At 38.8% G+C, this 23530-nt stretch overlaps 1 protein-coding gene and 1 pseudogene across 1 annotated transcript; both read right to left on the bottom strand.

Moving 5' to 3' along the window:
- Positions 1-1439: 1439 nt before the first annotated feature.
- Positions 1440-5882, bottom strand: LOC134379159 (trace amine-associated receptor 7a-like; annotated as a pseudogene).
- Positions 5883-10904: 5022 nt separating this feature from the next.
- LOC134378514 (trace amine-associated receptor 8-like) lies at positions 10905-11933 on the bottom strand. The gene has a single exon (XM_063097701.1). The coding sequence runs from the start codon at positions 11931-11933 to the stop codon at positions 10905-10907; it is 1029 nt and encodes a 342-aa protein (XP_062953771.1).
- Between the last annotated feature and the right edge of the window lie 11597 nt (positions 11934-23530).

Below are 23530 nucleotides of genomic sequence, written 5' to 3'. Positions count from 1 at the left end.
AAATACTTACAAGGAAAGGGTTATTAACCAGAGAAATACAGTGAAGATGAGAGAGAACTAAGCAGCCCAAGATCATGGTATTAAATGGCAGAGTCGGTATTGAAATCCAGGCATTTCTGGCTCCAAGGCTGTTCCATTACAATTTGGTTTTAATATTATATTTATCAAAGATCTTTGCACCTGAATTTAAGTGTTTGGGTCAAAGTTGAAGCACAATTAAATTATTTTCATTACATGATCTTGCACATTTATTTCTGTGGTTTGAATGCCCCCCCACCCCAGCTTATGTTGGAACTTAACCCCCAATATGGTGGTAGAAGGTGGGGCCTTTAAGAAGTGATTGGCGAGGCTGCGGAGAAAAAGGAACTCTCATACATTGTTGGTGGGACTGCAAAATGGTGCAGCCTCTATGGAAAATGGTATGGAGGTTCCTTAAACAATTGCAAATAGATCTACCATACGACCCAGCCATCCCACTGTTGGGAATATACCCAGAGGAATGGAAATCATCAAGTCGAAGGTATACCTGTTCCCCAATGTTCATCGCAGCACTCTTTACAATAGCCAAGAGTTGGAACCAGCCCAAATGCCCATCATCAGATGAGTGGATACGGAAAATGTGGTACATCTACACAATGGAATACTACTCAGCTATAAAAACGAATGAAATACTGCCATTTGCAACAACATGGATGGACCTTGAGAGAATTATATTAAGTGAAACAAGTCAGGCACAGAAAGAGAAATACCACATGTTCTCACTTATTGGAGGGAGCTAAAAATTAATATATAAATTCACACACACACATACACACACACACACACACAAACCGGGGGGGGGGGAAGAAGATATAACAACCACAATTATTTGAAGTTGATACAACAAGCAAACAGAAAGGACATTGTTGGGGGGGATGGGGGGAGGGAGAAGGGAGGGAGGTTTTTGTGATGGGGAGCAATAATCAGCTACAATGTATATCGACAAAATAAAATTTAAAAAAAAAAAAAAAAAAGAAGTGATTGGATCATGAGGACTGTGCCTTCTTGGATAGATCGATCCATTCATGCAGTGAAGGGTTGATAGTTGAATGGGTTGTCATGGGCATGATTCTGATGGCTTTATAAGGAGAGTGAGTGACAAGGTTAGCTCTCTAGCTCTTGTCATCCTCGCAATGTGATACCCAGCACCGCTTCAGGACTCTGTAGAGAGTTCTCACCCAGAAGAAGGCTCTCACTAGATGCATCCGCTGGACCATGGACTTCACAGCCTCCAAAACTGTAAGAAATGAATTTTGTTTCCTTATAAATTACTTGGTTTCAGATATTCTGTTATCAGCGACAGAACATAGACTAATACAGAACATTTATGTTCAATTTTATCTCCCCACAAGGTTTCCATTGTGAATCTATTTTTAATTCCCCCAATCTAAAGCAAGAAGCTACTCAGAATATAAGTTTATTGTTGAGGAATTCTCTCTCAAGACTTTGCCAGTGACAATTAGTTTGATGGCTTTTTAAAACCAAGGATAAGAAAAAACATAAATCAAGGGATTCATTGCTGAGTTATAGTAAGCAAACCAAACTAATATTTCATGAGTATACGTGAGTGTGATGAAACCCACAAAGGCATCAGTGGCTGTATCAATGAAGTATGGCAACCATGAAATCAGAAATGCTATCACTGCAATTCCTAGCATTTTTGCTACTTTTCTGTCTCTCTTGGCCGCTGTCTTTGCAGCTGTCTGATGATTTCCCGGTCTTATTGTCATAATTTCAATTTTTGTAGCCTGTTGTTTAATGATGAGGGAAAATTTGGAGTAAACATTATCATCACAAACATGGGTATGAAAAGAAATAGAACATTTACCAATACCCAACTTCGATTCCCTGCAATTTGACGGCTCCCACACAGGTGACGGAACTTACTACTTCCTCCAGCTTGGCTTCATTTGCACCTGTGCAAAGAAGAGTACATGTTTAAATCATGGAAAGAAGCCAGAAGAAGGCAGTACATGTGCCAGAACAGAAGCAGTGAACCTGGTTGGATAGATCAGAGGGTCAGTGACAGCGATGTATTTATTGATGGAGATTAAAACGCAAAGAAACATAACAGAATGACACATGGAAACAAGAGTGCGATTTACAGTAGCTCTCGTCAAAGTAGCAGCCGCTCTCCACAGACATCACTGTGCTGAAGACCATGGTCATCGTTCCCACCAAGAAGTCAGCACCCTCCAAAGAGGCTGTCAAAAAGTTGGCTGCAGATTGTGGCTGGTTGAAATGAAGAACTGAAATCGTCACCAAGAGGTTTCCAAATACAGTCAGTACAGCCCCAAAGCCAATCACTGCGCACAGAATCAGTCAGGGGCCTGGTGAGTAGGGAGCCTTGACACAGGATCCATTCAGGTTCTGGGAGCACAGTTGGACAGCTCCAGGAAGGGTCAAAACCACTCCTGGGTCAACATTTTGATACCTGGAAAAACCATCATCTGCTATGGCCAACTCTGTGATTCCAATTTTCAAGTTTTCAAAAAAATGAATAAAATATGACAATAATTGTCAGTACATTTTGTCCCTTTTGGTTTGTACCTACAAATTTTTATTTGCACGTTTAGAAAGTGATTCATATCCTCATCTCTTAAAATTCCTTTCTTCCTAATACATAAAAAAAATCAATTTTCATAATTACATAAAATGCTGTTTATTTTAATTTAAAAAATATTACTCTGTATTGCCTAGTTCCTCATATTTGAGTAGTGTTTGTCTTCAAGGAGTTATGGTCTGCTATGCAATGTATATTTGAATTTCACCTTTTATTAGTGTTCTTTTCCTAATTTAACAAAGATATGTTAATGACCCAAACACTCTTTCCCCTGAAGAAAATACCTGAATAATTCAAAATACCCAAATACCCTAAGATTGAATCCCCACAATGCAAGGTGTAGAAAGTTAGAAATTTTTAAATAACTATTATGTTTATGCCAAAAACAAGTCTGTACCCTTCTAATTTGCTGCTGGCATTTGAACTTCCATAAAATAGAAATGAAAATAATACTCGTCCTTATAAACCTTTGTACAGAATTGAAAAGTCATATTGCAGATTGTCTTTTCATTATTGTGAGAACTACTTATTAATGATTCTGCTGTTGACTGTCATTAAAACTCTTTCAGATAAACTCTCTATCCCTTCCAATGTTGATTTGTGTTGAAGAAATAAAATGCAGTCATATGTTAAAACCTAGAATATTGCAGTTTTGGTTTTAATAATTCTGATTTGAAAATTGTAGGAGTAGTGTACAAGATGTTTTCCTCGTGGAAATACGTGAGGTGTAAATACAAATAAAAAGTAGTTCTTTCTAAGGTTTTCACGGTTGTTTTTAATGGGAACTGTTGGGAAGATACTAAAGAAATAAAATGTAGAAAGAATCTTTGGAATGTGGCGATTCCAATATATGTTTCTATTCTATCTTTGACAAATTTCCTTTTCCTCTTAGAACTCTAGAGCAGAAATCATTTTAGGCTTTCAAAAGATTTTTCTAATGAATGACTTCAAGCCATTTTTTAAAATCAGCTTTTTTGCATTGAGGTATAATTTATTTGAAAATTTCTCACTTTTAAAGTGTACAGATAAATGACTTTTGACAAATGTATCCACCCATGTAACCACCACCGTAATCAAGACATAGAATATTTCCAACACTCCAGAAATTTTCTCTTGCCCTTTGCAGTCAATTTCACCCCCACTTCCCCTCTCCTGCTTTAGGCAACCAGTGATCTCAGTTCTATCACTTCAGATTAGTTTTGCCTGCTCTAAAAATCACATGTGAATAGAGTCATACAGTATGTACTCTTCTGCAACCAGCTTCTTTCACTCAGCTCAATGTCTGTGAGATACCCGTTACTGGGTATATTAGTAGTCCATTTCTTGTTATTGTTAAGTAGTATTCAATTGTATGAATATGCCACACTTATTTTACTCATATACCTGTTGCTAGACATTTGGACAGTGTTCAGTTTGGGATAGTTATTTAATAGTGTTGCTATGAAAAATCATATATAATTATTTGCATAGACACATGTTTTCATTTCTTTTGGGTAAATACCTGAAGCAGAATGGGTGGATCATATGGGAAGCAAATTTTTAGCTATATAAGAAACTACAAACTGTCTTTTAAAGTAATTGCACCATTTTATATTCCCATCAGCAATCTATGAGTATTCCAATTGCAGCAGGTCCTCTTCAACACTTGGTATTACCATTTCTTTTTATTTTATCCATTCTATGGGGTTTGTAATAGTATCTCATGTTTTTAAATTGATGAATAATGTTGCTGAGCATCTTTTAATGTTGTTATTGGCCACTAATGAATCCATTTTGGTGAAACATCCATAGACATTTTTGCCCATTTTTTATTGGGTTTTAAGTTTTTTTATTATTGAGTTGTCTGGGTATAAGTCTTTCCAGATATATGCTATGAATATTTACATTTAATTTCTTAACAGTGTTTTTGATAAGTAAAAGATTTTAATTTTCATAAAATCCAACTTTTCTTTTATAATTAGTGCCTTTGTTTTTTATGTAAGAAGCCTTTGCCAAACCTAATGTCAGAACTGTTTTCTTCCATGTTCCTTCTAGAATTTTTGTAATTTTAGTTCTTATGGTTAGGTCTATGATTCATTTCATATTAATTTTACATATGTTGTTAGGAAGGGTTTGAAGTTTAGTAGTAGTAGCAGTAGTGGTAGTATATGGATATTCAGCAACTCTAGCAGTGTTTCTTGACTATTCTTTCTCCAGTAAATGATGTTTGTTCCTTTACCAAAAACCAATCAACTATTTACGTGTGGGCCTATTTCTGGGCTCTCTATTCTATTACGTTAGTTTATATATCTATGTTTAGTCCAAATGCCTCACTGTCTTAACTGAAGCTTTACAGTAAGACTTGACATCAGATTATATAAGTTTTCCACTTTGTTGTCCTATTGAAAATTTTTCAGGCCAGTCTATGTCTTCTGATGTTTCATACAACTTTTAGAATCACCATGCCAATTTCTGCCAAAAAAGAAAAAAAACCCGTGGAATTTTTCTTGGTAGAAAATTGAGTTTATAAATCAGTTATGGAGAGAGATATACTGAAATACTTATCAGGATGGTAAATTTGTTTATTTCTCTTTTTAATTTTGTCATTTATGGTTTGTGAATATAGATGCTCTGTAATTAGGGGCATACATATTTAGGGTTTATATATTTTCTTAATGTCATTGAAGGATTGGACATCTTAAGTATTGAGTCTGCTAATCCATAAATATATTTCTCCATAGTTAAGAAGTCAATAGAAAACAATTAATAGAAACTAAAAGTGTTTAATTAGCCCAAATAAGTCAGGAAAAGAGAAACAAACAAAATACAAAAGGAACAAATGAAAAATAAAGAGCAAGATAATAGAATTAAACCCAAATATATATAAAAAATTACGTTAGATGTAATGTGTTAAACACTACAACTAACGGGCAAGATTGTCAGACTGCATTAAAAAAGCAATCCCATCTGTACGCTGCCTACAGGAGACACTTTATATTTAAACAGTCAAAACGTTTGGAAAAAAAGTATTTAAAAAGATATGCTATACAAATAGTAAGCATAAAAAAGCAGCTGCTGTTATATACATAGCAGACAATGTAGAATTCATGACAAATACTACTTTAAGAAATGGAGAAAGACATCACATAATGATCAAAGAACTATGTTCCGGAGAAACTGAATCTTAAGAGGATATTTCTAAGCTGGTTCTGGGTTTCCTATACTTGGTTCTCCGATATAATTATATTTAAAAGCATCAATGACCCTGTTTCCAGTGGTAGAGAGGAAACTGGTAGTCCATGGCGTACAGGTGCAAACGTCTACTCAAATTCTCATCTGTAGATAACTGGAATCAAGTGCCTACAGAAGACAAGGCTCTGGGTGACCAAGGATTTCCTGCCTTACAACATTTTAACAAAAATGAGGAGTATAATGGATTGGTTAGTTACTTTTAACTGCTCTGGAGAACTTGGGGGGGAATGAATTCAAGAGGCTTTAAATTCCTAGCTCAAGGTCCATATGAGGGACCTGAAAGCATCTATGAATACATTGAAAGAACCTCTTACTGTCTATAGCCACAGTACTTAGTTTCTGAAAACTGTAGATACCTGTACATAGCTGGATTCCAAAGCAAATTCAATTCCCAGTTTCCCAGGGTCTCTTTTGTTAAATCCTATCATCAATTTAGATGGGATCTTTAAAATTAGGACAGTGACATATAGGCTTATTTTGATGAAACTGGGTACCTCAAAGTCCTAAATTGGCTCAAGCCTTTTCTGCTGTTAGAGGCAGCTGTTTCTGCTTTGCCTGAAGACCCTCTGATGGCCTCTCCTGCCTTATTTGCCTCACAGTGTAGTGCTGATCCTCCTCAGGACCTATCCTAACACTTCTCCTTGCTGCTAGATGTATGATCAGACTCAGGTCCGAGCAGGCCCAGAAGGTTGATATACATAGTGTGACCCATGGGGAGGCCCAACACAAGCCAGAAGAGTTGGATGACTTTGCCAGTCCATATTAACAGAAACCTGAAGAATATCTGTGGAATTGGATCCCAATTATGTGATACCAATGTGGAAGGAATGTAGAGTCAAATTGGGGTGAATGTATTGATATGAGCTGACTAAGCAGACATTCTGGATTCAGAGTTTTAGTTCAAGGGGCTTGGAATAGCTCTAACAGATTTTTTGGTTGGTTGACAAATATGGACCCAAATACTGCCTATACCAACTGAAGACAATATGTCAGAATTTCCTTGGTCTACTGTCAAGAAAGGTATACAAATACTTAGGTGAATTGAAATGCTTGAGTGGATTTATTTAAGACAGGCTCACTCAGTGCAGGAGAGTTCAGAGGATATGCCCTTCACCATAGCTACAAGAAATAAATCTGTGAAAGGACCCTGACATCCTTGAAGTGTTCTGCTGTAGGCCCATCTACGCATCAGAAATTACCGTGGAAGCTGCTACAATTAAATGGGGATCTCTGAATGCAATGATGGTGATGGAATCCCAAGCCCATGGAGACCAAGTGGTGGCAATGAACCTCCAAAGACCAAGTAGATATAGTTATCAAAATGGACAGCAGACTTAAAGCAGTAGTCAGAATATCAGAATTGTATGACTTGCAGAAATCTGTAACACTGACTAGTTGATCATGGAATCCCTAGAGCTGAAGCAGGTGGCTAGCCTATTAATGTCTTGCTCAATCCCTATAAGCCTAAAAACTCTAGCTCCCAAAGCCACTGAGTACATTTACACCTTAAGGAAACTAAATAATTGCGGGAAATATATGTTCACAATCTTTGTTTCCAGGTCAGGAAAAGAGTTGTTGATGTCTGGGATTAGTTCACAACGGTAACAAGGCAAATTTAGACAAATTTATTTTCAGTCATATTATCTGTAAATAATGATATTTTAACTTCCTATTTTTGAATTCCTATACTTATTCTTTCTCTCATATGATTGTATTAACTAATACTTGTAAAATGATGTTTATACAATGTGATAATATTGGACCATCTTGTCTTTACCTGGACATGAGCCTCAAGATGCAGGAAACTTCGCTCTAATACTCAATATTAACATTCTCTGGTATCTTAGTTTATATTCTCTTGAGTGAAAATGAAATGGACTCAATCAAGCATATTTATGAGTTTTCCTGGGATTATGTGTCCAACTCTAATCAGTCATCTATGGCCAGGGAGTCTACTCTGTAGTACCAACAAAGGCATTACATGCTTGTATAATCAGAAAGTCATCATCAGCACATCTGGGGCAGTCATATTTAGGAAAGACTGTCGTGAAGAATATGGAAAACTGTAATCTCCTATCTTCTCTCTCCTTTGTGAAATTCCACACACCCACTACATGTTCAAAAGAAACCCCATATTTAAAATTACAATCATGTGCCACAAAACAATGTTTCAGTCAATTACAGACCACATATATGACCATTTTTTATCTTTTACACCATATTTTCACTGTACTTTCATATGTTCAGATGTTTATATACACAAATACTAGCACTTAACATTGTGTTATAATTGTTTACAGTATTCAGTACAGTAACATGCTGCATAGGTTTGTAGCCTAGGAGCAATAGACTGTACCATACAATCTAGGTGTGTAGTATGATATACCATCTAGGTATACACTCTATGATGTTCACACAATGACACATTTCTCAGACAGTATCCCCATTGTTAAGTGACATGTAACCATATATTGGAGGTTTTGGTATTATTCCAAACAAAATATTTTGCTTTCCCATGGGATTTTCAAAATATTTTAATTTACCTTTGAACTCTGTCACATTCATTATCTATAATTTAATTAAGCCACAGTGCAATTATACAGAAAATTTATTGAATAGAACTATTATCCCACTCTTTCACTTAATTTTTTTTGTTTGTCCTCTATACTCTAAAAATAAGGAGCATGATATCCTCTTTTTAATCTGCTGCAGCTGGCCTGATCTACTGAGTATAGTTAAGTGACAGCATGAAACTTTACTTACTGATTGTTACCATGCTACTAATCTACTCACTGCCTTCCAATTTGCCAAGGTCAATCCTCCTTTCATGCAAACTAATTATACTGACAAAAAAAAAGGTTTCCACACTCCTGTCTACTTATGCAAGTCCAAACATAAAACATACTTGTAGATGCATCAAAAGTTCTTTCTGCTGAAAAAATAAAATCTCCTCTAACTCCTTTCTGAATCCTCAGGCCATGGGACCACATGTGGCTGGGAAGACAATGTTATAGGAAGGACTAGCACCAAGTACCAACCTTGTAGTGGTACTTGGTCCTCTACTCACAGGACTTAACCATCTCTGACACTTTTCTGTCCCTCACTAATATAATTTAAAATGTTGACCATAAAACCCTCAAAATTATTTACTTGTGGAAAATACTCGTAATATATATTTTATTCTTAGCCATTCCTGACACAGGTACTTACACATAATTAATGCTCAAAATTTGTTTTTAAAAAATTGAACGCCTCATTGGAAACCAATGAGAAAAAAAATTAATCATTTTAATTAGTGACTCCACAGATAAATACAAGAAAAAAGAAAAGTAAAGTTTATACACCACTATTCCACTAAATTTAGTTTCATTATATAAAATACTTCAGGTATGCATTCCAAAATGATTTTTATTGAATCAAAAGTGTAAAATATTCCAGAGATCAGAACATGAAATTACAGTGTGCATTGTTTATACTCTTCTCTGTTGTTGTTGTTGCCAACTGGACGGTAACAGAGCTCGAACCCTGGACCTTGGTATTATCAACACCACCCTCTAACCAGCTGAGTAACCAGCCAGCACAATATTCTTTTTATTTTGTTTTCTTATTGTTTGACTTTTGCTTTATTTTTTTAAATTACTATTATTGAAACAGTTGATTGTACATATCTGTGGGGTACAGAGTTGAATATCAATACCTGTGAGCAATATGGGATGCTGAAATCAGGATAATTAGTATATTCAATATTATACTATGTAATCGTCTTTCATGACCCTTTACCAATTCCTCCCTGTCACCCCCTCTCTCTCCCCCTATCCCACCTGTGGGTAACCTCACTTTTGTTCTCTCCTTTTCAAAGTTCAATGTATTATAGTGATTGTTGTATCTTTCCACAGTACTCTTTTTAATACCTGGGTTTTTTTTGTTTTTTTTTTGCAGTATTTTCATAGAATTTTTGATCCCACAAAATTCTAGGGACTTGAACTACACATTATTTTCAGGTGATAAAAGCTTGTATAAAAATGATAACTGCAAGTGATTATTGATAATTCTTTTGCAGAGTTTCCAATTGCTAATGATCATTATGCCAGTCTTTTTGTGGTAGATTTTTTTCACTTGCAAAATTTCTTGACAATGTCTGTGGTTACTACCTGATCCCAAAGCTGAATTACTGGTCCCACAATATTGCGAATGAACATTCTGAGTACCCAGCCATTAAGCAGAAAAGGCCCACCGGCTACCCCGAAAACTCTTAGAGTACAAAGATTAAAGGAACAGAAAGGAATAGTCAAAGAAGAGCAGCAAATCAACAGACCCTCTGGTAGTGCCATCACACCTGGACTGTGTCTGTTATGGTCTGAGTTGTGTCACCCTAATTCACATGTTGAAGTCCTAACGCCCAGGCCTCCAGTCTGAAAACACTTAAGTTAAAATGAGGTATTTAGGTTGGGCACTAATCTGATATGATTCATGCCCTTATAAGAAAAGATTAGGACACAAACACACATAGAGAATGAGAATGTGAGGACACACAAAGAAGACAGCTACCTGCAAGCCAAGGAGAAAGGTCCCAAAAAACCCCAAGCCTGCTGATATCTTGATCTTGAACTTCTAGCCTCTAGAGCCATGAGAAAATAAGTTTCTTTGTTTAAGCCACCCAGTCGGTGGTACGTTGTTATGACAGCCCCAGCAAACAAACAGTGTTGCAAAAGACAAGGAAAGAACGACCATTTGAAGATAAATGAGAATTGAGCATAGAAGAGGATGATTAGGGGTTCACATTCAAGAATGAGACTCAGAATTCACTGAATTGGAAGAAACAAGGGCATGTGAAAAGGACATGTACAAAAATTGAGATGGGTGACATATGTAAACTACTTTATCATTTATTATTTATTGTAGTAAATATCTTCACAGTAGTTTAATGGTTTAAACTTCCCATAATTTCTTCCTGGCTAATTTGAAAAATAATACATTTCCCCAATTAGGAAAGGTTTTATTTATTTTACTTAATTGTAGCATAAATTAAAACTTGAAATCATTCTTAATTTTCTCAACTGAGTACCAACACTTATTCTGAAAATAAACTAATGGTTGATGAGCTATCCTTTAAAACTTCCCCACTTAAAATAAGTTTTATGGCTTTTCTAAACCAAGGATAAAATAAGGCATAAATCAAAGGATTTATAGCTGAGTTATAATAAGCACCCCAGCAGCAAATTTCATAAATATAGGCAGGAGTTATGAAGCCCATAAAAGCATCAATTAATGTATCAATAGTATACGGTAACCACGAAATCATAAATGCTATCACTGTGACCCCCAGGGTTTTAGCAGCTTTTCTCTCTCTCTTGGCCACTCTGGCTTTGTAACTCTGGAAGGATGATTCTGCTTTGCTACTAGTACTTTCCATTTTTATAGCTTGTTGTTTAACTACAAGAAAAATCTTACTGTAAAGAATTATCATAACAAAAGTAGGAATGAAGAACAACAGAAAATTAATCAAAACCCAGTCTTGATTCACAACAATCTGACATCCTCCTACACAGTTGAGGGCACTTACTAATTCTTCCATCCCGTCGTCACTGGCACCCGTGCAGAACACAGCACCACTGTACACCAGGGGCAGGATCCAGGAGATGCTGATGCAAATTCCTGACACACGCACCGTGAACTTGGTAGGATAGACCAGAGGGTCTGTAACAGCGATGTACCTGTCGACGGAGATGAAGCACAGGTGGAAGAGAGAAGAATAACAAAATGCCACATCACAGCAGCTGTGAAAGGTACAAAATTTGTCTCCAAAGTACCAGCAGCTCTCCACGGACCTGACCATGCTGAAGGGCATCACGGTCACACCCACCAAAAAGTCAGCACAGGCCAGAGAGGCGATGAGAAGATTGGCTGGAGAGTGCAGCTGCCTGAAATGAAGAACTGAAGTCATCACCAAGAGGTTTCCCAATATGGCCAGTAAGGACCCCAAGCCAAAGGCTGTGTACAGAATCACCCGAAACCCAGGCGAGTAGGGGGTTTTAATACAAGATCCATTCACATTCTCATAGCACAGCTGCACAACGGGGTGGGAAAAATTGCTGTTCATGGTTCTGCAGTTAGGTGCTTGCTGGGTTTCTGCCCTTCCTTGTGTGAGGGAGTAATAATTTTGAATTCTGGAAATTAAAAAGAAAAATTCAAAGTGCATATCAAAGCAACTGCTTTTAAATATTGCCTCATATTATATCCTGTTATATTTCAGTATTAAAAATTAAAAGCAATTTTAAAGTTGAGAAACTCATTCTGTCTTTAATCACATAGTTATTTTTGTAACTATGTCTGAACCTCATAGTTTCCCCCCAGCAAAACTAACATGAATTTTCATGGCCCAGAAATCACATTACCTGAGTAACTGAAAAAGTTTAATTTAAATACCTGGTTCTTTACACCTGCGAAGCTCTTCCTTGCAAAGGGGGATTCCATATAATATAATTACATATTTGAGAAGTCACCTTTTAATAGGCTTTCACCTCCTAGAATATTTTAGGAAGCCAGCCAATCCATTTCACACATTATATATTCCTCATAAGGAATCCCTACAGTGTAAGGTGTGAATCATGAAAGGAAACCTACTTCTGATAATTATAATTAATGAGTTCTTCTACAAAACTCTTTTTGGTGCTATGATACTTTGTAGAAACACTTAGGATTTTCATAACCAAAAGATGTCAAGTTCAACTGGCCTGGATTGGCATAGCCCAGTATTTGGTAATAATGTAACCTATTCCCTATTTACAAGACTGCCTACATAATTTGCAGGGCCCATCACAAACTACAAATGCAGTGACCCATGTTCAAAAATATGAAAAAAAGACATCATTTACGAACTAAAGTAAACACTGTATTAGTCTGTTTTCTGTTGCTTAAAACAGAATACCTAAACCTGGATAATGTATGAAGAAATGAAACTTATTTCTTACAGTTGGGAGAATGGGAAGATAAAAGTCCAGAGAACGCATCAAGTGAGGGCCTTCTGGGTGGTGACTCTGTACAAAGTCCAGTGGCAACCACAGTATCACATGGCAAGAGAATAGACTGAGCCTATCTCTTGCTCTCCTTCTAAAGCCTGTGATAACTCGTTATTCCAAGTATGGATTAATCCATTCAAATGGGCACAGTCCTGATGATCCAATCCCCTCTCAAAGACTGCCCTCCAAATACCATAGTAAATTTTCTCACCATCTTAACACTGTTACAATGGGTGTCAATTTCCAATATATGAACCTCCGAGGAACACACTTAACCCATATCAACAGCTTTTCCTTCCCTTACAATCTCTCTTGAACTGTCATGGTGTTTGGTATTTGCTATGTAATGTCCCACACCTTTGGGCATTGAGATATTCACAGGGCAAGTGATGATACTCACAGGTATATGCACATCCTGCCCTGTGACTCAGCACAGGTGGCCCAACCACTGCCAGGATCCCCTCCTGCAAACCCCTGAATCTACATGCCTTGCCCAGGATGGCGGTGAGGAAGCTGAGCCAGGCATCTGCCCTTCTCATGGTCTGCCGCCTCATCCAAAGGCAGCAGGTGACCCCCACGGGATTGCAACCTCCACACCGAGAAGCATTCGTTATCTGGATTGTGTGTGACCAGAGTCTTGCCCTTGCCAAGTAGTCCATCTAACTTTTGATGGCCCTACCAGCTGTGGATGGGGAGAACAGCCTATGCCTGGCCCTGAGACTGCAGATGGTGCACCTGACCACAACGCTCCCCACACAGCATCAGCTCCTCTGCCGGGGGGGGGAAGAGGATGGCAGTGTCATTAGTTAGGGTGGCCAGGAGGTTGGATGGGGCCCAAGGTGCCTGAGGGTGGAGGAGTAGGTGTCAGAGGCCCCTTCCCAGGGAAGAGGGGAAAGGGTGTAATGCAGGACCACAGGCGATTCGAGGTTCCAAGCCACAGGTGCATGCTCCATTGTCCCTTTGGACTTCCGTTAACAAGACACAGATACAAAGATAAAATTATTAGGAAATTTGGGATGGCCAGTTAGCTCAGCTGGTCAGAGTGTGGTGTTGATAACACCAAGGTGCAGGGTTTGATCCCTGTTACCGGCCAGCTGCCAAAAAAAAATTATTAAGAAATTGAAGACAAGTATAGACATTAAATCCCAATAGCAAGGCTCTGTGGTCTGCACCAGTCCCAAGCCCATGAAACAATCCTGCCTATTTCATTTCACATAGTTAAATTATCTCTTTGTAACAGCAGCTCAATTATGAAGCAAAGAATACACCGTCTGGAGGTAACAGCAAACTGCCAGATGGGAGGGTGTGGGAGCTGAAAGCCAGGCAGTTTGATAACACCAGCCTCTCCTGACACAGGGCTTTGTCCCCCCAACATTAACAGAGAGAATTAGGGAGGGGGATCAAGGACTGAAGCTCCATAAAAGGATTTCAGGTCCAGGAAAAATAGACACCTTTATCCTAGGAAGCACCTACCACGTAGGAGGTGATAAAGACTTTTTCCCTCCACAATAGTATACTCAGGACTTGAAAATAGAAATACATAAAAGTGGAGGAACATATATTACAGGTGTGACATGAAACAGCCATTCAGTAGATCATCTACCAAACTCTTCTTGGCAATGCTGTCTTTCCTTTTCTTTACATTTTCAAAAAGAACTTGATCTCACCCTGCACTTATTCAGTAACCTTGCCTCCGTATTTTATGAAAATATAAGTGAGCAATTTAGACACTGATAGGATGTAGGGGTTTAGGCATGACAGATGCGGGAGTCAAGGGTGATTCCCAGGTTTTTAACTTTCTAACAGGACAGGTTCAGCAATAAGAGAAAGTAGATTTGAGAGGAGAAGATGATGGCTGAGGTTTATACTAGTCAGAGGAACATGTAACTGGAGTTCTTCAGAAGGTGGTTTGGCTGATAAGTCTTCAGTTCAGGAAAGAAATTGTGCCACAGACAGTCATTTGGGATTCCTCACTTTCTGGTGTTTTTGAAACCATAGGAGTAAATGTGATGGCCCTGTGCACACCTGCCAGAGTGCCTAGGTTGTGCCAGTACTCAGTAAGTGTTTGTTGACTGGATTAGAGTTTGCGCAGTGAAAATAGAAGGAACTGGAAGAATACCAACTTCAAACTTACGCCTGCAAAAGAAAGAGTAGGCAGAAATAGAGATGGAAGAACAGGAAAAAGTAGTCCCATAGGCCCAAGGGATGAACAAGGTTCACAAAGGAGGGTACAGCCAAGAGCATCAAATGTTGCAGATGTGGCAAGTTAAATAGAAACTGAGAATTGCTTGTTGGCATTAACAGCTAGAATGCTGACGAGCATGACTGGACTTCTTCTACTGAAACGCTGTAGACAGACCTGGATTGCAGTGGCTTGAGAATGAGTGGGGATTAGAGAAGGCCAGTGAGATCATGAATGACTGATGCTGCTCAACTCTAAAGAGGAAGAGAGAAACAAAGCAGACAGCAAGAGATGTCGATTCAGAGAACATGTATGTTGCCATTTTCTTCTATTTTATTTTATTTATTTGTTCTTATATTCTGGGTTGTCAAAGGAAAAGCGATGGATGTGAGATCAAAGATTGAGCTCTAACTGGAGAAGTTTCACTGCCAAGCAGAATCCAATTCAGCACAGATCCAGGCTTCGGGAGATTGGGTTCAATCGAGTAGAAATAGCAGTTTCTTAAAACCAAAGAGCCATGAGCTACCTCTGTCCTATGTAAGGAAAGTAAAGTCTCTGGTTGTTGCTGATTGGCTAGTGGTAGCTGGGCTCATCAGTTAGGTAAGCACCGGATCTGCCTGAGGCATCCGCAGTCATATGTGGGACACCTGTCTGGGAGTTATGGCATTGTGCTAGTTTCTTATTGCTGCTGTAATGGATTACTGTGAATTTAGTGTCTTCATGCAATACAAAGTTATTATCTCACAGTCTTACATGACTGGTGTTCTGGAAATTCGAAATTTGAAATGGGTTTCACTGGACTAAAATCAAGGATCGAGCAATTCTGCATACCTGTGGAGGCTCTCAGAGAGAGTCTGTTTCCTGCCTTCTACTCCTTGGCATTCCTTTGATTGTTGTCCCTTCCTCCATCCACAAAACCAGCAGCATAGTGTCTTCAAATCTCTCTCTGACTGTGACATTGATTATACTCTCTCCCTCTTACATTTTTAATGACTCATGTGATTACACTGAGCCAACTTGAATAATCCAGGCTATTCTCTCATCTCAAGATCATTAATTTGAGACTTCTCAGAAAGATGGCAGAATCGACGGTCCCCAGTGTCACCGTTTCCCACAATCAATCAATTTACAACTACTAAAAAGCAAAGACTGCCAAGCTGGGGCCACTAGAGCTCAGGGGAAGAGGAAGAGAGACCTACGGAGTTCATGAAGGCGGGAGAAGCCACGATGAGAGAAAGAAAGGACCGCTCTGACCATTTCGAGCCCTGGCTACTTCAAGGTTGAAACTGGTGAGCACACGAAGCAAGAGCTGGCAGAAGCCACAACTGTGCACTTTATATGAAATTGCTTGGAGGCGGCAGGGGAGAAGAGGGCCTTGGTGAACCACAGGCCAGCAAGACCAACGACAGTGTTCCCATGGACCCATGAGGGAGCGAGGGGTCATAGACAACAGAAAAAAGAAGCCACTCAGAGGCCAGTGAGTCATCACAAGGGACCAGCGCGTGGCCCATCCCATGAAAGGAGTTTGGAGTCTGGGGTATGGGGGAGATGGGACCACCAGGGGAACATTGGGGCACAGAATGGACAGCTGGTCTGCCCTCCCATCAGCACAGGACCACTCAGTGGAGACTTGTCAGGGATAAAGAACTGCACGGAGTGTAGTTTGTTGAGAAGACTTGGGCCCAGACCAGAGTTTCCACACAACCCAGGTGTACCAGACCTCACAAGACTTAGAAGTGCTTACAAAGACAATGTTTTTAACCTGATGTGCACAAAAAGCCTTCCCCAGAGAATCAGCAGCAAAGTAGCAATTTAGCTCAACCACAGAGCTCAAGTGACAGTTCCCACAGGAAATTTCCCCATTTAGAAGTAACCAAATGTATTAGTCCGTTTCCCTTGCTTATAATAAAATACTGGGAACTGGGCAATTTATAAAGAAAATGAAATTTATTGTTTACAGTTTCTGAGGCTGGGATGTCCAAAGTCCATCTGCTGGTGGTGACAGTGACCCAGGGGTCTCACATTGCAAGATGGTGGAAGCAGAGAGAGAGACAGAGTCTCCTTTTAAAGCACTCAGAACCACACCCCTGACCACCATTTTTAATCCATTCACTGCTTCACAGACCTACAATCTAATCACCTCTCCAAGCTCCACCTTACAATTAATAATAGAATTTCCCACCCTCTTAATAGTCACAGAGGGGGCTAAGTTTCTAATACATAAAACTTGGGGGACACAATTCAAGCTTCAATGAGTTTTGGGGGAACATAATTCAGTCCACTACAACAAATCAGTTCCAGTGCAGAGTTTAAGTGGTGAGAATAGCAAATAATCCAACACAGAACTGAAAGAAAAAACAAAAATCCCACAGTTCAGAGCCAAATTTCTGATATTAACCAGTAAAGGTCGGACATCACTAAAAAACACCTATAAAACCTAGAAGAATCAGAAGCCCCCATGGCTCCCAAGCCTGGACGGGGGTAGCCAAGGGCCTGAGCCACGTCCCCTGATGTCCTGTGTCTAGCAAACAGTGACCACCAGGCTGCCACCAGAAGCACCCCAGGCTCCCAAGTGGAAGCGATGTGACACGAAGGGCCTCAGCCATGACCCCCCACGACCACATCCAGCCCAGCAGCAACCACTGAGCCACCACCAGGAATGCCCAAGTTTCTCTAGCTGAGGCAGTGGGTGGCCGAGGGCCTCAGCCACACTCCCCCTAAGTCTGCATCCAGCCAGCCATGACCAAGCCATCTCCAGAAGGCCCCTGGGCTCCCCTGTTGGAATGAGGGTGGTGCCATGGGTCTCGACCACACCCCTCCCTCCCTCCTTTATCTTCCCCCATCCCTTCCCCCTTCCCATTCTGTTCTCCCCCTCCAACTGCTCTGATAACAACATCATAGAATGTTAAAAAAAATAATTAATTAAAATAAAATTTTAAAAATAAATAAAGGAAACACATTAAGACTATTAATTTAATCACATCTGCAAAGTCCCTTTTGCCACATCAGGTAACATATTCACAGCTTCCTGGATTAGGATGTGGACATATTCTGTGGCATTTTTCTTCCTATCACAGGCATCCACTTGCTTCAACTTCCAACATAACCTGCGGTCTGTGGATGATGGTGGCCTGCAGCTCCTGCTGCTTCTGTGATATGCCTGTGTCCAGACTGTGGTGTCTGTCAGACACAGAGTCAGAAGTCAGAAAAGTTAGAAAGAAGACCCCTCCTTGTCAGGAGAGAAGCTGGAAAACAAAACCTCCAAGTTCTTACCCTTTAAGACCAAAGACCTAGTTCAAGTAAAAAAGTAAAGATCAGAAAATATATGCATATCCCAATGAATGGAAATCATCATGTTGAAGGGATACCTGCACTCCCATGTTCATCGCAGATCTATTTACAATAGCCAAGCTATGAAACTATCCTAAATTTCCATTGATGGATGACTGGATAAGGAAAATGTGGTATATTTATACAATGGAATACCACTCAGCCATAAAAAAGAACGAAATTCTGCCATTCCCAGCAACATGAATGAGCTTGGAGAAAATTATGTTAAGTGAAATAAGCCAGACACAGAAAAAGACATACCACATGTCCTCACTCGTAAGTTAGAGCTAAAAAATAAATAAAAAAGAAAGAAAGATACAACAGACAATAATATATGTTGAGCTTTCAAAAGGAGACAACAGAACTGAGGTTACCAGAGGTGAGAAAGGGGCAGGGGAGTGGGTTAGAGAGAAACTGGTAAAGGGTCACGAATGATTATGTTTTTTAATGATGACTATAGTAACTACCCCAATTTGATCATCATGTATTCTACACAGGTATTGATATTCAACTCTGTACCCCACAGATACATTAAAAATTATATTCCAATATAAAAAATTTTTAATTAAAAATTTTTTAAAAAGAAAATATACACAATCAGATAAAACAAGTGTTACTTCTTCTACCTCTCCTTCTCAGGCAAGATAAACATTTAGTTAGGATTTTCAGTCAAGATGACTCAATCAGTTCATTTATCAATCCTTATGGTCTAAATATATGGAAAGGACAGAGATAAAAAAGAAAACAAGATAGAGTACAATTCATAAATAAGATCATCTTCTCAGTGTGCAAGAAAAGAAATAAACACAACGTGAGCAGAGCTGAAAATGAGGACCGATGGATTTCCAGGTCCAGAAGCAGTAATGGAACCCAGGGATTTGACTCCTTTAAAGGGATCTAAAGGTGCCCCAGGCAGAGGCTCACTGCTTCCAGGCAGGGGCAGAGTGTGGCTCCTGACCGCAAAGCATACGTGAAAGGGTGCTGAAGCAGCGTGACTGCCCCAGTTCCACCTAGGACCTGCGTTTTAGAAAGCTGTTAGTCTAGGGAGATTTAAAAACATAGAAATACACTCAAAACCAGGCAGTGGGCTGAACTGCCTGTTAAATCAAAAACTTGGCCTGAGAAAGCCTCCATCCTTTCATACTTGAGCTCTCAATGACAAACTGCAACCTCATTTCGTGTGTAAAAAATTGAGAAGCAAACTTAGTTGTGCACTTCTGTACCCATAGCTCCTCTCAGCCAATTGAAGCAGTCACAATTACACTTTGGTAAATTTCATTTGTCCATATTTATTCTTTATCATGCACAATGGCTGATTTTCTAGGTCAGTGATTTTCCCGTATGCTTGGGGAAACTTCAAGGCTGGATAGAGACAATTAAATGTGTATTTTGGATCAGGGAGAGCAAAAGAAAAATGAAAACAAAAACTAAATAAACCCACCCATTCAAAATAAGAAAGCACAACAAAAATCCCAAGCACATGAAGAAATATAATGCTAAAAAGTACAGGCAGTGAAATCAACAGCCAGAGCATGAAACAGTCCAGAGGAAATTAGTTGCATGGAATAGTTTCACAAAGACAACTATAACTTAATTGATGATGTTTCTATTCAAATCTTTTGTTCAAACATAGATTCCTTGGCCTACAGTGATTGGGTGGTCTAGGGTGGAAGATTGAAAACTGTGTTTCTAATGAGCCCCTGCAGGTATTTCAGGTGCTAATCACAGCGGATGACACTATGGGAAGTATTTCATTCCTTCTTTTATGTTTCCTATTAGAGTATCCAATTCAGTGCAAAATGCAGAGTAGACCCTAAACACACGTCTGTTGAGTTGTGATGCTGCAGACAATCTTTCACTTTATTTGCCCTTTTATATTGTGTATTTTCCTTCTAAATTACCTCCCAACACTCTCATTTTTTTCTCGATTTTTTATTATCAATTAGGGGCAGAAATGAGTCAGTACATAAGGGAAGAAGAGGTTTGCTCTAATGAGAAGCTCAGAGAGAAATAGCAGTGGCTGAGTAGTGTGTTGCACACACAACCTCTACTCACAGCCTCACCAGATAACTCACATCACCGTGGAATATGTGCACACCTCCGTAACCAGAGCCTGTCTCCTTCTGAGAAATAATTTATTCACACCTGGGTTTGATGCTCCCCAATCTCTTTCACTTCATTCTAGATGATAGCATATGCGCCTTACAAGAGGATGAACTGGAGGGGACTTGGGGTGTCAATTTAAGACCTCTGTGTAAATGGTAAATTTGCTTCATATTATGTAATTATTGCAATTGACCAGGACAGCTTTACTGTTTCTCTTAGCTTGGCTAAATTTAAGAAAAGCTTCCTCCTGGCTCTAGGTCCCAGACCTCTCTTTTTTTAGAGCATTTACTTTAGAAAAATTCTAAAGGTTCCTTTCAGCTGCAGATCCTTTTAAAACTTCTTGCCAGTTTTACAACCCAGGAATGTCTTCCTCAAGGAACTGGGAGCCAATCTTTTGAAATGTAATCATCAAGGAAGATAGTGGCCCATCTCCCAGTTTCTGTAGGAGGGTAGAGCCTAACTTTGAAGAGTGCCTTACTCCAAATTGGAAGACTACCCAACCTCCTCCTGTTTAACTCTTAAAAACTCTCCAGCCCTTTGATTCAGTGTAGCTGAGTTCACACTGAATTGGGCCTTTCTCCCTTATTGTAACGGACTTGAATAAAGTCTTTCTTGTCCTTAACTTAGTGAAATTTTTTGCCACAACATAACACAAATATAGCACAGTGTTCACCAGTTATTCTAGTTAATTACTAATTACTAGAAACTTTCTTGATTGATTGTTACCATGCTACTAATCTACTTGGCCTTCCAATTTGCCAAGGTCAATCCTCCTTTTATGCAAACTAATTATACTATCAAAAAGAAAGTTTCCACACTCCTGTCTACGTATGCAAGTCCAAAGATACTTGCAGATGCATCAAAAGTTCTTTCTGCTGAAAAAATAAAGTTTCCTCTAACTCCTTTCTGAATCCTCAGGCCATGGGTCCACATGTGGCTGAGAAGACAATGTTATAGGAAGTACTAGCACCAACTACCAGCCATGTAATGGTACTTGGTGCTCTGCTCACAGGACTTACCATCTCTGACAGTTTTCTGTCCTTCGTTAATATACTTTAAAATGTGTTGTCCATATTACTCTCAAAATTATGTACTTGAGGAAAATACTTGTAATACATTTTATTATTTTTAGCCATTCCTGACACAGGTACTTACACATAATTAATTCACAAAATTTGTTTGAAAAAAATTAAATATCTCATTGGAAACCTATGAGAAAAAATTATTTTAATCATTTTAATTAGTGACTCCACAGATAGATATAAGAATAAAGAAAATTTAAAAATTTATACATCACTACTCCAATACAATCTTTTTTTATTATGCAAAATACTCCAGATATGCACTCCAAAATGATTTTTATTGAATCAGCAGCGTAAAATATTGCAGAGATCAAAATGTGAAATTACAGTATGCATCTTTATCCTTTTTTGTCGTTGTTGGCAGCTGGATGGTAACAGGGATCAAACCCTGGACCTTGGTGTTATCAACACTACACTCGAACCAGCTGAGTAACCAGCAGCACAATACTCTTTTTATTTTGTTTTGTTTTGTTTGTTTTTTGCTTTATTCTTTTTTATTTTTATTACTGTTAAAACATAGTTGATTGTACGTGTCTGTGGGGTACAGAGCTGAACATAATATCTGTGTGCAATATGGGATGCTCAAATCAGGATAATGAGTGTATTCAACATTATACAATGTAATTGTTTTTCGTGACCCTTTACCAATGCTTCCCTAATGCCCCCTCCACCTTTCCCACCTGTGGGTGACATCGGTTCTGTTCTCTCCTTTTGAAAATGCAATGTATTATTTTGACAGTTCTATCCTTCTTTGCAGAATACTCTTTTTAAAACATGGGGTTATTTTCTTACAGTATTTGCATAGGATTTTCAATCACGTAACATTCTCGGGAATTGAAACACCACACTATTTTTTAGGTGAAAAAAACTGCTGAGAAAAGTTGTGGAAGTGAACTATACATTGTTTTCAGGTGATAAAGCTGGTGTACCGATGTCAACTGCTAGTGGTAATTGACAATTCTTTTGCAGAGTTTCCATTTGCTAATGATCATTAAGCCATTGTTTTTGTGGTAAATTTTTTCACTACAAAATTTATGGGCAGTGTCTGTGGCTACTATCTGATCCCAAGGTGGGATTACTGGACGCCCAATATTGCCAGTGAATATTCTGAGATTCTGCCCAGCCATTAAGTAGGAGAGGCTCACCTGCTGCCCACAAAACTCCTGGGAGGTGCAAAGGTTAAAGAACGGGGAGGAATAGTAGCAGAAGAAAGGCAAATCAACAGACCATCGGGTAGTCTCATCACACCTGGACTCTGTCTGTTATGGGCTGAGTTGTGTCACCAAATTTCATATGTTGAAGTCCTAACCCCCAGGACTCCAATCTGAAAAGATGTAAGCTAAAATGAAGTGTTCAGGGTGGGCCCTAATCCAATATGACTCATGCCCTTATGAGAAGATTAGGACACAGCACACTCAGAGAAAGAGAATGTGAGGACATGGAAAGAAGACAGACACCTGCAAGCCAAGCAGAGAGGTCCCAAAAGAACCCAAGCTTTGATCTTGGACCTCTAGCCTCTAAAGCCATGAAAAAATAAGTTTCTGTTGTTTAAGCCACACTGTCTGTGGTACGTTGTTATGACAGCCCTAGCAAACTACTACAATGCTGAAAAAGACAAAGAAAGAATGAATATTTGAAGATAAATGAGAATTGGGTATAAAAGAGGATGATTAGGGATTTCACATGAAGAATGAGATTCAGAATTCAGTGAACTGGAAGAAACAAGAGCATGTGAAAAGGACATGTACAAAAATTGAGATGGGTGACATATGTAAACCTTTATATCATTTATTACTTATTGCAATAAATATCTTTACAATGGTTTAATGGTTTAAACTTCCTATAATTTCTTTCCTGGATGACTTGAAAAATAATATATTTCCCCAATTTTGAAAGTTCTTTTCATTTCTTCTATTTCATTGTTTCATAAATTCAAGTTTTCAAGTTGTTCTTAAATTTCTCAACTGAGTGCTAATAC

The sequence above is a fragment of the Cynocephalus volans genome, chromosome 5 (assembly GCF_027409185.1).
Source record: "Cynocephalus volans isolate mCynVol1 chromosome 5, mCynVol1.pri, whole genome shotgun sequence".
Classification (NCBI taxonomy): Eukaryota; Metazoa; Chordata; class Mammalia; order Dermoptera; family Cynocephalidae; genus Cynocephalus; species Cynocephalus volans.
The sequence above is the reverse complement of the archived record's forward strand: the minus strand, read 5'-3'. Positions and strand labels throughout refer to the sequence as shown.

Bases quoted from the DNA above. Each gene is read 5' to 3' on its own strand.
- LOC134378514 (XM_063097701.1), bottom strand. From the start codon at position 11,933: ATGAACAGCAATTTTTCCCACCCCGTTGTGCAGCTGTGCTATGAGAAT.